The sequence below is a fragment of the Nansenia antarctica genome (assembly GCF_963989245.1).
Source record: "Nansenia antarctica genome assembly, chromosome: 12".
Taxonomy (NCBI): domain Eukaryota; kingdom Metazoa; phylum Chordata; class Actinopteri; order Argentiniformes; family Microstomatidae; genus Nansenia; species Nansenia antarctica.
Window position 1 is genome coordinate 17,393,169 of NC_137682.1, and position 15,000 is coordinate 17,408,168.

At 45.6% G+C, this 15,000-nt stretch overlaps 1 protein-coding gene across 1 annotated transcript in view; it reads right to left on the bottom strand.

Annotated features, from left to right (window-relative positions):
* pde7a (phosphodiesterase 7A) overlaps window positions 1-15,000 on the bottom strand; it is a gene marked incomplete at its 5' end in the record, with an annotated part of 21,810 nt that overhangs the window by 6,056 nt on the left and 754 nt on the right. Inside the window, one exon of the mRNA XM_080542927.1 lies at window positions 2,884-2,944. Coding sequence (XP_080399053.1) covers window positions 2,884-2,944 — 61 coding nt within the window. The remainder of the gene's footprint in view (window positions 1-2,883; window positions 2,945-15,000) is intronic.

The following is a 15,000-nucleotide window of genomic DNA, read 5'->3' on the forward strand; positions in this document are numbered from 1 at the left end:
TATGTGTGAAGGGAGAGGGGGGGGGGGGCGGCGGTTGTGTGTGTATGTGTGTGTGTGTGTGTGTGTGTGTGTGTGTGTGTGTGTGTGTGTGTGTGTGTGTGTGTGTGTGTGTGTGTGTGTGTGTGTGTGTGTGGTAGGGGGGGGGCAATCAACAGGAACAACAGTCGAGTATGATCGGTTGAAGTTTCTGTTTGAAGATAGTAAGTGATGTGTGTGTTGTGAGTGCTGTGAGTTTGAGTGTGTTTTTGTAAAGTGGTCCAATCATTTGCTGCAGCAAAACGGAAGGAGTTGCGGCCGAAAACAGTGCAGGCTTTTGGGATGGTGAGCCTGATGAGATCCCTAGACCTTGAATGGTAACCATTGTGAGAGAAGTGCAGGAGAGGTAGAGAGGCGTTTTTCCCAGGATTGTCTTATAAATTAATTGAAGCCAGTGAAGAAGCCGCCTGGTATGAAGGAAGGGCCAGCCCACCAGTTTGTAGAGATTGCAGTGGTGGGTAGTGAAGGGTGCACCAGTGGTGAGAAGTGAAGGGTGCACCAGTGGTGAGTAGTGAAGGGTGCACCAGTGGCAAAGCGAATGGCTGAGTGGTGGAGTGTGTCAAGTTTCCTAAGGGCACACCTGCCATTTTATAGATTGTGTCGCCGTAGTCCAGCATAGGAAGTATGGTCATCTTCACAAGGGCGTGTCTAGCGGAATGCGTGAAGGAAGAAACAGGAAGCCCAATCTAGCTTTGACTTTGGGCTGAAGGTTATTAATGTGAGCCGTGAAAGAAAGAAATGAGTCCAGCCAGAGGCCTAGGTATTTATAGGACATGACAAACTCCAATTCAGAGCCGTCGGCGCAGGAGATCTTGGGGGGGGGCTGGAGACCTTGTTTACCTGGTCAAACAGAATACATTTCGTCTGTTTGGAGTAAAGGAGTAGATGGAGGTTATGATAAGACTGCTCGATAGAGATGAGACTGAGTTGGAGAGTGGATGCCGCAGAGTGGAGAGAAGGGCCAGCTGAGTATAAGAAGGTATCGTCAGCATGCAGATGTATCTGGGAACTGCCAGCAGCCTTGGCTACATCACTGATGTAGATGGAGAACAAGGTTGGGCCCAAGATGGAGCCTTGAGGCACCCCTTTAGAGATGGGAAGTGGTTCCGACAGGATGTTTTCACCTGCTGAACACGTTTAGCAAGGTAGCTGGTAAACCAATTGCAACAAGTAGTGGACAGGCCGATGCTGGAGATGGCCTATGCAAGAGGATGTTATGATCGACTGAGTCGAAAGCCTTGCCTAAGTCAAAAAAGGCAGTTATACAGACCTGCTTACTGTCTAAAGCAGTGATGATGTCATCGAGGAACTTCGGGGTGGTCTACTCTGGTATTAGTGCTCTACGCCGTAGTAGGAGAAGCAGAGAAGACGCACACACAGGCCTTTGCTTGTCCCAGCCTACGCAGAAGAGAGGACGGTGCTGCCATGGCCCAGGCCCAGGCAGGCAGGCGGCCCAGGCAGTTCTGGTGTTCTAGATTAGTCATTCAGCAATGTTGTCATTCAGCAGATGGCTCTCTGCGACCCAGTACAGCAGAATAGCAGTCTCGCAGCATGGCACTACCTCCGTATCGACTTGTGTGTGTGTGTGTTGTCTGTTGTATGCGTTGATCAAATGAAACCATACAGTTCCTCTCTCTCTCTCTCTCTCTCTCTCTCTCTCTCTCAACAGCTTGTTACTCATGTGAGAGCAGCTGTTTGAATATTACACAAGCCCCTAGCAAAATATCTAAACTGTGAATTACGATTCAATGGGATTTCGGGAAAATAAACACACATATTGTAGAGCTCAGTTTACGCAGCGTTCACAGGTTGGATATACATGTACATATGTATAGGGTCTAACAAACACACGTTCAAAGAATACTGTGTGTGTGTGTGTGTGTGTGTGTGTGTGTGTGTGTGAGATAATACAACAGATTCATATAAAATCCACCGATGATTTAAAGAAGGCTACTCTTTGCCCAAATCAATTGTCAAAGTCAATGAGTCAAGCTTCATGCTTGAGCAAAGCAGTAAACCATGGAAAGTTAGCAAAACAATAAGCCACAGCTGCAAAAAGCAGCAGACATCTCATCAAAGTCGCAGCACTGACAGAACAAGAAAAATAAGTTCCAGAATAAACCTTGTGGGCTTGCAAAGTCTTATTTCTTGGTTCGCTGACAGAATAACTCTACCCTGATCAGGAAATACTGGCTCCTAATTAAATTGTTAACATTAGCATCAAGTTACTGGAAGGAAGTCAAAACACAAAACAAGTAAGACCAAAGCAAAGTCCTAAGATAAGATAAGCAAGTTAAGTGCTTTATCATTATTCATACACTAACAATAAGATACCCAGCAGCAATGGCTTCTGAGGAAATCTCCTGTACATAATCTGCTGTGACCACAGCCCTGTTGACTCACCATGGGTACAATGTCACTCCCCCACACCTGCAGGCTAATCTGGCTGGTAGATGCTGGGAGGACTCCCAGTGGTGGTCTGGTAGAGGCAGAGTAGACGCCTGGCATACACACTGAGGGCCAGAGCATTCCACGAGCCTCTCTACCCGGCGGGACTCAACTGTAAATCTCTGCCTCGCTAAATCTGATCAAAATACTAGAAAAAAAAGGCTTAATACTGGTGACTTAATACTTAATACTGGTGACACGAACTGCGGTTATGGAGAGATTATCGCAGGCTACGAGTCCCTCTCCATCTCTCAATCCTATTTCTCTCCTATCCTATTGGACTGGCAAGTCCAATAACATATCAACAGAAGATTAACCTCTCATTTTTCTCCTTTACTTACTAGCTAAATTGTGTGTGTAGGGGGGGGGGGGGGGGTTGTGACAGTGGGCAGTACTTACCTAGCATACGAATGTAGAGGGCCGTTTGATCCGAGCTGTCATAGGAGATGGCCCCTCGTCTCTGGAGGAGAGAGAGAGAGAGAGAGAGAGAGAGAGAGAGAGAGAGAGAGAGAGAGAGAGAGAGGAGAGGAACTATCAGCCAAAAAAGGATAAAAACAGAAAGACTACTACCTTCAGTGAATCAGAACAACGTTACTTTGACCAAGTCATATACGCAGTAAGGCTGCCACGATTAGTCGACTAGTCACGACGACGTCGACTACCAAAATCGTCGCCGACATATTTGGTAATCGCCGTAGTCGCATGTCTTTTTGGAGCTGAAATAAGCGATTTTTTTTTTTTTTTTTTTTTTGCCTAGCACCAGGGGAGCCCCCCCTCCCAAATTTCGTTGTTTGGTACCTGTACTATATCAATGACAATAAAGACCATTCATTTCATTCGATAAGCATTCGTTTTTCTTCCCTGAAGCTGCCACTGGCTAGCGTCTCCTAGTGTCTTTGATGTACATGCGCAGTGTCGGTCATCCGGGGCACACGTGACTTCCCCGGAAAAACAAACAGAGAAATGTCTTCCTGTCCTCGTACCTCTAAAGTGTGGGAGCATTTCAACCACAACGTTGAAAAAAAGAATGTAAAATGTAAAATTTGCAAAGCTGAACTCGCTTATCATGGCAGCACGTCTATGATGCGCGAGCATCTAAAAAGGAAGCACGTTGTGGCAGATGACGAGGAAGACGATGGCTCGTCTCGGTAAGCTAGTTAGCTTGTTATTGGCTAACGATATCGTTACGTTAAAAGCCTTCTTACATAATTTTACGTTGTCATCAAAGCGATACTTATCAAATAGCTAAAAATGTTGTCTTAACGTTACAGTGCTAAGAAGGCGCGTTCTACTATGAGATGAGTGAAGCAAAGCAAAACTTTTGTACTCTGTACAAGTATTTATTTTTGTTTTTGTATTCTTTTGGTTGCCTAGTGCCTAGCCTACCTCATTTTACTCAGCAGTTTGCACCCTCTACTACTCTTTACATTACATTACATGCAAGTGATGCCAGAAATAAATCTGCAAAGTTCATTAAAATATCTATTTTTGAGTGAACAATCATTTTAATTGTCTTTATTTTTAGTTAGCACATGCCTACAACAACAACTAACAACTTCAAGCTAAATTTAGAAGCTGATTTAGAAGATGATAGCTAAATAAGAGCGATTGAGTAATTGTGCGATAAGCTGTAATTTATGATCCGATTAGTCGACTAATCGTTAAAATAATCGGTGACTAGTCGACTATGAAAATAATCGTTTGTGGCAGCCCTAATACGCAGACAGAGAGACATGAGAAGAATGGCATCAAATACTAGATACGTCAATTGGAACTCGAGATCAGTGTGTGTAACTCAGAGCGTCGCGTAAATATGACATCACGGCAAGATTTACGCAAACGTTGGAGTTAGGCCCGCAGACCCCCAGTGAGGACCAGCACCCTTTGAGATTCATGACATTCTGTTCTGTTTGAGTTTAACTGTTAAAACTGATAAAACCCTGTTTCACCGCGGTATCTATCGCCACAGTGCGATAAGACACAGAATGTTAAAACATTTTATCAGGGTGTGTGAGAAACACACACATGCTGTACACGCACACTAGTTCCATGAGCATTCACATAGTCAATGACAATGGAGTGCAATTCCTGTAAGACACAATATAACTAGCACGACACCTATGCATTTTGGGAACAGTTGTATATGGCCTTAATCCAACAACTTGTACATGAAACAAACAAATGGGCCAAGGAAGCCTGTATACAAGTTTGATTGAGAAGCAGGTCAACCCCCAGAGTTGGCTTCACTGGGTGGGAAACCCTGTAGTGAGTCTCCAGGGGGAACATAGGAGAGAAAAAAAAAATACCTTATTGAGTTAATCACACCTCATTTCCTTCTGTAAAAGGCTCCTCACAAACAGTTAAGTTAGAGCAAAGCAGCTTGGTGATTACTGAAGAAGCAGACATACACTGACACTTATGTTCGGTGGGCTTACTGCGCACGCAAGAGCAGAGGGGCGGGAGGGGGGGGGGGGGTTGGGAAGGTCATTCTGTAGGACTGGAACTGAGAGTGAGTTCGTAGAACTTAACTCAGCTTCACAAGACAAGGACAACGCAGGATCTTCCTATGCTTCATCTGGACATAGACCTAGTTCTCCAAGTAGCATGAGAAAGGACATGGCGCGCACATGTACACGCACGCACGCACGTACGCACAGACAGAGAGCTGATCCTTGTTGGTGTGCCTTGCTGGTGTGTTGGCATACACCTCTCTTTGCAGCTCACACCCCTGGAGGTCGGGAGGGAGGGAGGGAGGGAGGGATACTCCAGGCCTGGTCTCCCCACGCTGCTGCCTTCCCCTGGGGCTCCCCTCCCCCCACCTCCCCTACCTCCCTCCCTCTCTCCCTCCCTCCCTCCCTCCCCTCCCAGCATGCTGGCTGGCTGTCTCTCTGGGCTCAGGGCCGGTCGGGGTGTCCCCAGATGGCACATCACTCTGCCCGTGACGTCAATCGGCTTAACCAATTTGCATACATGATTTTTATCCATTAGCATTCTCTCCGGCTCTTTTTTTTTTTTCTTTCTTTCTTTCTCCCTTTTCCCTCTCTCATCCTCTCTGGGCTCTCCTCTCTCCACTCGAATTGAAAAACCAAACGCTTTGAAACCGTATTCTCCCCAACAAATAATAATTTAAAGTTCCAGTCTGTAAAGTGCTGTTTTACTAGTAAAGATGTTGTGTCTGTCTGCAACCACTTAATGACCACTGTCACTGATACGCTGTAACTACTCCTTAAACCAAGATAAGGAACAGGGTGTGTCCTCCATTGACATAAGCTGGCACAGGCACACACCAGGGTTTCCGTTAGAAAAATTTGCCGTCGGACATCGTGTCCGGGAAGAATTCGATTTACCGGACAAACGTGATATATTCCGGTCATCATATTAAAATATAATATATTTTTTTTTTTCCAAAATCATATATTTTTTTCCTCCAAATCTAATGTTTGTCGCGGTGATTACTGTTGTGTAGCGGCCTATATATGCCATTTAATGTCTATTTCTCATCCGATACGATTAGATGCGAGCTATATAATATATAATAATATAACATGATTTGACGCATGCGCGCTATGCCATGCGTCAAATCCAGCGCTGAACGGGTCCAGCGCTGAACGGGCGCCTCACTGGGAACTGAACAGACAGCATCGATCAATGAACGGACTCCACATTACGTTAACTGAAGTTTGTTAAATTGTTTGGGATTAATGTGAGTTTTCTATTTTCTCTTTACAGTTTTACCCTTTTTTTTTTTTTTATCAATAAAACAACGTCATTTCTATAAGTCTCGCTGGTTGGGAAGGCATTTCGTTTAGCTCGGGAGTATGACAATGGGAAGAACATAACTGTTTATTGAGAAACAATTGATAGGCAGTCTGGGATACGTATATAAAGAAATACCACAATGTCTAGATGTATAACATTTTATTGAACAGTAACAGTGCAAGCATGTAGGCTACGGGGAACAGGGATTTTGGTCAGTAGGTCCTTTGTACAGAGGGCGTTTCTCTCCGACAACGCGTTCCCAGGTACCATGGAAGTCATAGGTAGTCCAGCACACTGACAGAGAGACAGACAGACAGACAGACAGACAGACAGACAGACAGACAGGCAGGCAGACAGACAGATAGACAGACAGACAGACAGACAGACAGACAGACAGACAGACAGACTTTTGAGTGGAATTACTCCTTTAATTAGCTGTTAGCCATCCTTTAATTAGCTGTTAGCCATCTCAAAGCCCCCTGAGTTGCTCGTCAACACTGAGAATAGACCACATTATAGAAACCAAAACACCGTTTTTTTAAATCCACAGGGAATAACCGAGAGTGTAAGGAAAGGCACACCCAGCGCTGTCAGTGGTGGGGAGACTTGAAGTGGCTTTGCTTGATTTCCATCACAGATTCAAGGATTGAAACACTGATGAAAATAGGGAGTAATAGTGATGGGATTATTTTAGATTATTTTAGATTAGATTAGATTAGATTAGGTGAGATTCAACTTTATTGTCATTGCAGAGTACAAGTACCAGACAACAAAATGCAGTTTAGCATCTAACCAGAAGTGCAAATAGTGATATAAAAACAAACACTTAACTTTCGGGGAAACTGCTAAAATAAAATAAATTAAATAAATTAAAAAAGAAAGCGACTATTAGCACCGCCGAATGACAACAAACGTATGAGTAATGAGTAAAACAATGTCACTTTTATAGTATGTTGTTTAACTTGCCGTTCGGTCGCCATGGCTCTGGTGTGTGTAGCAGCTTCAGCTAGCTGGCTGGAAACTTCTAGGGGTGCGTTCGTAAACACGCTCTGAGAGCGCCGGAGCGCACGCTGGCTTCGATGTCACAGAGCGACCGAGTCGTTCGATTGGACGAGAGGCGTTCCGCGAGTGCTGATCGGATTTCCAGAGCGTGTTTACGAACGCACCCAGCCAGCTTTAGCGAATTGTATTCAAAGGGAATTATTTTCACCGGACAATATGTCCGACGACTTTTCAATTTGTCGGACTTCACCAAATTTTACCGGACAAAGACCGGCAATTGCCGGTTAACGGAAACCCAGGCACACACACACACAGTTTGGGTGTGTCTGTCTCACTCTGACCCTGTGTGTCCTCTAAACTCACATGACAGAGGCCAATCCAAAGCTAATATTTTACCGGCTAGCAAACAGCTTGAATCATCATGGGTAATCTGCCGAGCTGTATTTTACTGTCAACAGCCCCCTGTGTTTACACACATCACCGGCGGTTAGCGTGTAAGTAATATGGACCGTGTGTCTGTGTGTGTGTGTGTCTGTGTGTGTGTGTGTGTGTCTGTGTGTGTGTGTGTGTGTGTGTGTGTGTGTCTGTGTGTGTGTGTGTCTGTGTGTGTGTGTGTGTCTGTGTGTGTGTGTGTGTGGGATGAGGTGGGGGGGGGCTTGGTGCCATGAGGCGAGCAGCCCAGTCATCCTCACATGGGCAGAGCACAAGGCTGGCACTGAGCTGGGTGATGGGCAAAGCCTGCACTGCTAGTGCCCACCCCTTCCACGCCTCACTGCAAACAAACGTGCGAGCGAGCACTCGCACACGCACACACACACACACACACACACACACACACACACACACACACACACGGTTATGGGTATAGCTGTTTGAGGGATAACTCTTTGATGGTGGTTAGGACCACTTTGTCAATGTCACCTGCACCCAACCGAGCCCTGTCTTCTCTCTCACACACTCTCTCTCTCCCTCACACACACACACACGCACACGCAGGCGTTTCCTTATAGAGAGAGAGGCCCAACGTATTCATGCAGTGCAACCCTCCCTCTCACTCATCCCATTCCCTGAAAATGTGACCTCATTCACTTCCCCTCATTGATTTACCAGGAATAGCCTGGTGTATCCCGTTAGGAACCCCCTCCCATGCTTATACACATCTAATGCTTTTTAATAGCCTAGTCTAGCGTAGCGACGTTCCTCTGGCAGGATTAACCTCCGCGACAGAGGTCACCACCCCCTAGTGAACACACAGAGCCTGACGTCAGACTGAGACTTGTCCTTATCAGTCAAATCACCACCAGGCCCCAGTTCTTCAGGGTTCAAAGGTCACGGGTCACAGAAGGACAGAACCTTTAGGCCTGGGCCGTGTGACTCTTCCCATCAGACACTGTTGCTCAGTGGTTTTTGAGTCAGTTGTGATCGTAAATGTTTGTGTAAGTGTTTTATAACTCCGAGAGATCAAAGCACACAAAAACCCCACTCATGTGACTGTCTGCACATAAAACGAACAACAAGGTGTGTCTAAAGTGTTCCTTCGCTCTGCGACGAGTGTTGTTGTAGTGAATGTTTGTTTAACGCAGACAACGGTTGGGCTATTACTACAATCTAAACATACATCCGTCAACAGACGGATTTGAAAAGAAAACAACAACCATAACCACAACGACAAAAGTCGCCGACACCTCTCAGACAAACTTGATGATATGCCATGCCTAGGACCCTTACCGTGGAGTTCAACAGAGTCTAGTGTACTCTGTTCCCTCACACACACACAGACTTCCCTGTTTTAGCCACAGTGATAAACCGTAACTTCCTCATGTCATAAAAACAGAGGGTTCTTGCTGAGGACATCCCATAGACAAGACAGTACGGGTCAAACTAAGGAGGAAGCCAGCCAGTATTCCCATAAACTCTGACATATCAGCCACACACACACACACACACACACACACACACACACACACACACCACAGTCTGTAAACTCACAGAGATAAAAAAGCAGCTGGACTCAGCAGGGCTTCATAAACTGAAAGCTCCCTCCTGAGTGATGGGCTCTTGCTGTGTAGCGCGACGGCACATTCCAGTAAGTGGGAGCTAGGCTATAAACCTGGGGCCAGTTGCATATAGATAGACCCAGGCTTTAGACTTAGATCTCACTTTAAGTCAGTCTTGCTATAGACTGAATTTTCCTGTTGCATAAAGCTCACCTATGAGTGACTAAAAAGTAAGGCTGACTTAGATAGCCTGTCACGCAATGCATTCTGGGTAAAATAAGACACTTGACAGAAGAAAAGAAAACATGGCGGCCGAAACAGCTACAGCCTAGCAGCGGAAGATCTGAGAGATCAACTCCCTTTGTGTCCCTTTTCCACCCGTTTCTTCTGCTGAAAACGTATGTAGCTTATATTGGAGAAATATAATGTGGACAAAAGTATAGCCGGCTGGGGCGGCTGTGGTGCAGGAGGTGGAGCTGCCGTCTAATGATCACAAGGTTGGCAGATCGGCGGTTCGAGCCCCGGCTGGCCACATGTCGAAGTGTCCTTGGGCAAGACACTGAACCCCCAAATTGCTCCCAATGCGCGGGCCGGCGCCTTGCATGGCAGCTCGCCGCCATTGGTGTGTGAATGTGTGTGTGAATGGGTGAATGAGAGGCCGTTGTAAAGCGCTTTGGAATAAGGCGCTATATAAGTCAGTGGCATTTACCATTTACCATTTATAGCCTACTGCTTAGCAGTTTTAACCAGTGAAGTAGTTTACCGCGCTGGAGTTACAGTGTGTTGTGGATTAATAAAATGAGACTCAAGATAGGAACTTGCTTTAAATCGAGGTATAATATTTATTAAAGAAAATGACCTTTCACAACTCGAGTTGGACTCAGCCCATTGAAGGTAGACTGAGTGAGCGCCCACTTACACAAAACACATCTTTCATATAGTGTCACTGTCAACATAGACACAACAGCGGCGATAGGAGTCCGCATACAATGTTGGACACGGTCTTCATTTCACACTGTACACTGGGTATACTGTCAACATAGTCACAACATTGATAACGAGTCCGCATTCCATCACTGTCCATGAACAGAACACAAGGCCCTGGAGCCGGGCCCTGCGCTCATGGACAGCACCCCACAGACTCCCAACAATGCCATACACGCCATATATGTGAAAAATCCATTACAAGTGTTAGCTAACTACTAGCCCTGACTCGTTCCCATAGCAACACAGCTCTTAAATCAAGCTTAGCCAGGTGGGGAAGGTGGCTAACTTTCTAACCTCAAAATAAGTCAGTCCTATTTTTCATGCAACAGGCAGTCTTAATTAGACTGGTCTAACCTGAGAACATAAGACTAGTCTAAGGCTTAGACCAGTCTTAATCTATGTTTATGCAACTGGCCCCTGGTCTTTACCCCTGGTTGTGTGTGGTGTTATGTGTGTGTGTGTGTGTGTGTGTGTGTGTGTGTGTGTGTGTGTGTGTGTGTGTGTGTGTGTGCCAGCCACTGCTTACAAAGCCACAGATTGAGTCTACCTGTTTTATAGGCACACATCACACTGTGACGGCGTTAGGAGGGCAAGGAAAGGACGGCCCAGAGGAGTAGGAGAGAGGCTGGGTAGGGAACGATCTGGCGGTGTCACAGCTAACATTACCCAGGGTGGGGAGACCCAGGGTGGGGAGCAGACAGAGCACAGCCATTATCCTCAGCCAGTAATAACACATCTGCAACCAGTATTTTCTTCCTTTTTTTTTTTTTTTAACTGGTCAGAAGTGTAAAAGTCATTTCTTTTTTTCTTTTCTTTTTTTAACACAGAGAGGTTTAAAGGGCCTTTAAATGTGCTGTTAGCAGCACTCTATCAAACACAACGTGGGGGGTGGGGGGGGTTACCCTGGGAAACAATGGTCAAACAATTAAAAGCATTGAAACAAAGCCAACAGTCAACAGCTAGAGAAGAACTACATCCTGACACAGTCCCACATGAGAGCCACTGTTAGTCTGAGCAGAGACACACAGCAACAGACGCCAGTTTGACCGTATGCTGCTATATCAGTTGCTGTGCTGATGTGTACAGCCACATTCTCAGGGGCTACTCAACACTGCAGCACAACAACAGAATGGTCATGTGACAGGGGGGGGGGGCCTCTGAGAGAGAGAGAGAGAGAGAGAGAGAGAGAGAGAGAGAGAGAGAGAGAGAGGGAGAGGGAGAGAGAGAGAGCGAGAGAGAGAGAGAGAGAGAGGGAGAGGGAGAGAGAGAGAGCGAGAGAGCTCAACTGTCTGCATAGCTAACAACCAAGAGAGGGAGAGAACGAGAGTGCGCAACAGTCGGCATCGCTATCGCTAACAACCAAGAAAGAGAGGGGGGGGGAGATAAAGAGAGAGAGAACAAATGAAAAAGGGCCTACATAGCCTTAGCTGATGATGCAGTGAGTACACTGTCAGGTTTGTTTGGGATCCTGTTTAAAATACAAATCCCTGCAGAGTGAGGTTCTGAAATGAAAAGTCCTCATTCGTTCAATGCAGAATTAAGGTCCTATTTCACAAACTATGTGTTTATTTATTTTTTATTCTGGCCCATGTAGGGGTTAAAGTTGCACGGTTGTGAAACACCAGGCTCTGAACAGCTCCTTCAGCATTCTTACCACATCCTGAACTACGTCAATCCCACGTCACAGCGTGAAAACCTTATCGCCCCAGTGAAGATCAACAAACTTAAAAAACCTCCCTAAAAAATGTGCACTGCTGTACACTCCCAGCAGAGACACTCATCTGATCTTCTCCTGCAGAGAAGCAAGCAGCAGTTATCTCCCACCATTTGCGTAGTTAGCTGTATAATATTATGCAAATCTTTTTTTTTCCTTGTTGTAAAAATCGGCATGTGACTACTGACTAACCGCTCTCATCAATACTGCGTATCTGTTTACATATTGATTTTTCTATCTCGGTTAAACAAAACATTACAAAAGTCTATTGCACTGTTGTCTTCTCGGAGAGGAGGTGTGTGTTACTGAGATCAATCGATGCGACAGGCACAGACAGGCACTGAGAGCTTACCAAGGCGCTGCAGTGGGCTGGAACCATGTTGACCAGGATTCACACGCAGAAATACCATCCCAAAACCTCTGGAGAAAGTGTGTGTGTGTGTGTGTGTGTGTGTGTGCACGCATATGGATGTGTGTGTGTTGCGTGCGCATGTTTTCCCCTAAACTCTGGAGAAAGAGTGTGAGTGTGCATATGTGGGTGCTTGTGTGTGCGTGCGCGGCATGTGTGTGTGTGTGTGTGTGTAATGCAAACCACATGATTAAATTACTGTGTCCTCCTACTCCTTGTACTGTACACCAGGACCGTTCATAGTGTGTGCCAAGCTACTAAGCTCTGTCACTCCTTGGTAACCGCTATGTTTACAATCTACATGGACATAACCAAACGTGAATTCTAGCATCCATGTAAACTCAATGTACGTTCTTAGGCACTTCAACCTTAAATAGAATAGCTAAACTCCAGGAATCAGTCACTACAGTGATGAATAAAGCCTTTTATTCCACGTCGCTGCTGCCATTGTCCATCTGAACTGCTACGCCTCTACTAGAGCATATTTCACACCCATTCACATGGATACTCTGAGCACAAAAAACACATTCTTCTCTGACTTCATCTTTTCTTGAACCCTACTCTTTAGCCCTCTGTTTACAAGAGGAAATGTCTTCATCTGACAGAAAGAGAGAGAGAGAGAGAGAGAAACAAGAGAGTCAGAGAAAAAGAGGGACTGAAACTCTGGCCATCTGTGAGTTTGGCAGAGGGCCAAACCACTGCCCCCAGAGCCTGGGCACATGTTTAACTGCCTCTCTCTGCAACAGTAGTCTGTCTCCGCTTCCACTAACAACAGTGGAACCACACACAAAAACACAGCAGCCACGGCGGAAAGACAATGTTTAGAGAGAGCAAGTAATTGCTCTATGGCAAGGAGTGTGTGTGTGTGTGTGTGTGTGTGTGTGTGTTTACTGTCTGTGTGCTGTGCTAACTGTGTACAGTATGTGTGTGTGTGTGTGTGTGTGTGTCTGCTAGGGTTCATACCCAGTAATGTTTTCAAATACGACCACCAATTTAAACATAAAGACAAGGGGAAGGAATAAGTCTCCATCTTTTGGTTATAGTTTTTTCTATGTTTGTTTTTTTACATTATCCAAGGGGGATATGTCTTTATTGGGTAGGGCTACTAGCACTTATCCAAACCTTATAGCCTAATTCAATATCGCCTGACAAAGAAAAGGCATGCAAATGTGGCCATTGTTTTACGGGAACCCCACTTAACACTACAAAGCTTGTTGCTTGTTGCAAGTGTGCCATTTTCCAAAACAAAGCAGTCCAACGAGAACACACAGCCCCACCACTAGCCAATGAGCTCTGGCCCCCTCAAGAGAAACAACAGACAAACATGACCCAGAAACATAATGGTATACAGTCTGTGTTTGCACACAATGATGGGGGGGGGGGTGGGGGGTGTGTGATCTTGGCTGCGCCGAGCTGGGTGTTTTCCAGGGGGTCTCGGGGCATCCACTCTGCCCTGTGTGTGTGTGGGGGGGGGGGGCGGGAAAGTTCTGTCCGTCACAGTGCACCGCTCCAGAAAAGCACCACTAATGTGAGACACAGACAACAGAACCTTCCTCTGTCCCACAGTCCCCCTCTAACACACACACACGTCACTTCCAGGGGAGAACACAAAGGCCTGTAGTGATGGATGAGGGATGGAAAGATGGATAGTTGGATGAAGGCTTTCTGGTCAATCTATTCCACACCACCTGACAATATAACATTTACTCTGTGAGCCAAGTAAACCCCAGAGGTCATTTGTGACAAGAACATTGAGGGTACTTGACAGTACGAGCTGTATATCGGTCTTTGGTGTGTGTGTGCGTGTGCGTGTGTGTGTGTGTGTGTGTGTGTGTGTGTGTGTGTGTGTGTGTGTGTGTGTGTGTGCATAGTGGGGGACTGTAATGGTCTGTGTTTGAAAACAGACACACATGGGTGATTATGTGGAGCGGTGTGCTTGACAAAAGGCTAATGGACGGCCCACCAAAGAGACCCACACTCAACTGTGTCTTAATGCTTGGTTAATGTGTTTGAGATGCTTTGGAATGCTATGGGAGTGTTGTACAAGAGTAGGACCGGGAGAGCGCAGGTGAACAGATCAAATGGATACAATTATACAGTAAAATGGCTCCACCACCAACCACTAACAAGAAGGTTGTTTATGTAGATGTCCCCTATGTTGATGGGGGACCGCTTCCAAATCAACACTGAAGATGTAAAGCCTCATGTATCTTAACTCTTATCGAATGAAAATAAATGATGAGATTTACAACAGTGTAAAGATCTTGAGGGACTGTAGCATTCTGCCTTTCACTAAAGTGTCCCTATAAAGACACTAGAACTTTGAACTGAGCGAACTAACACATCTGCAGAACTAGGACTAGCCAATACCCTTATGAGAAATCAGGGACAGGGGGTTCAGACATGGTTTTAATAATTTAACGTCACTCTGTAAATCGTGAGCTCAGAATGATAAGGTTCTATCTCCGTTTAGGGCAGTTCAGAGATATTGAGCGTCAAAGTTTTTACATTCCATTATGTTTTGTGAGATGGAACCTTTGTATTTTATGAATTACTAACTAAAAAATGTCAACATTTTTAAAATAACACCACACAGGCATTAATAAACACCTAATGGATCAGATTATGTAAAAAACTCAATTTTGACA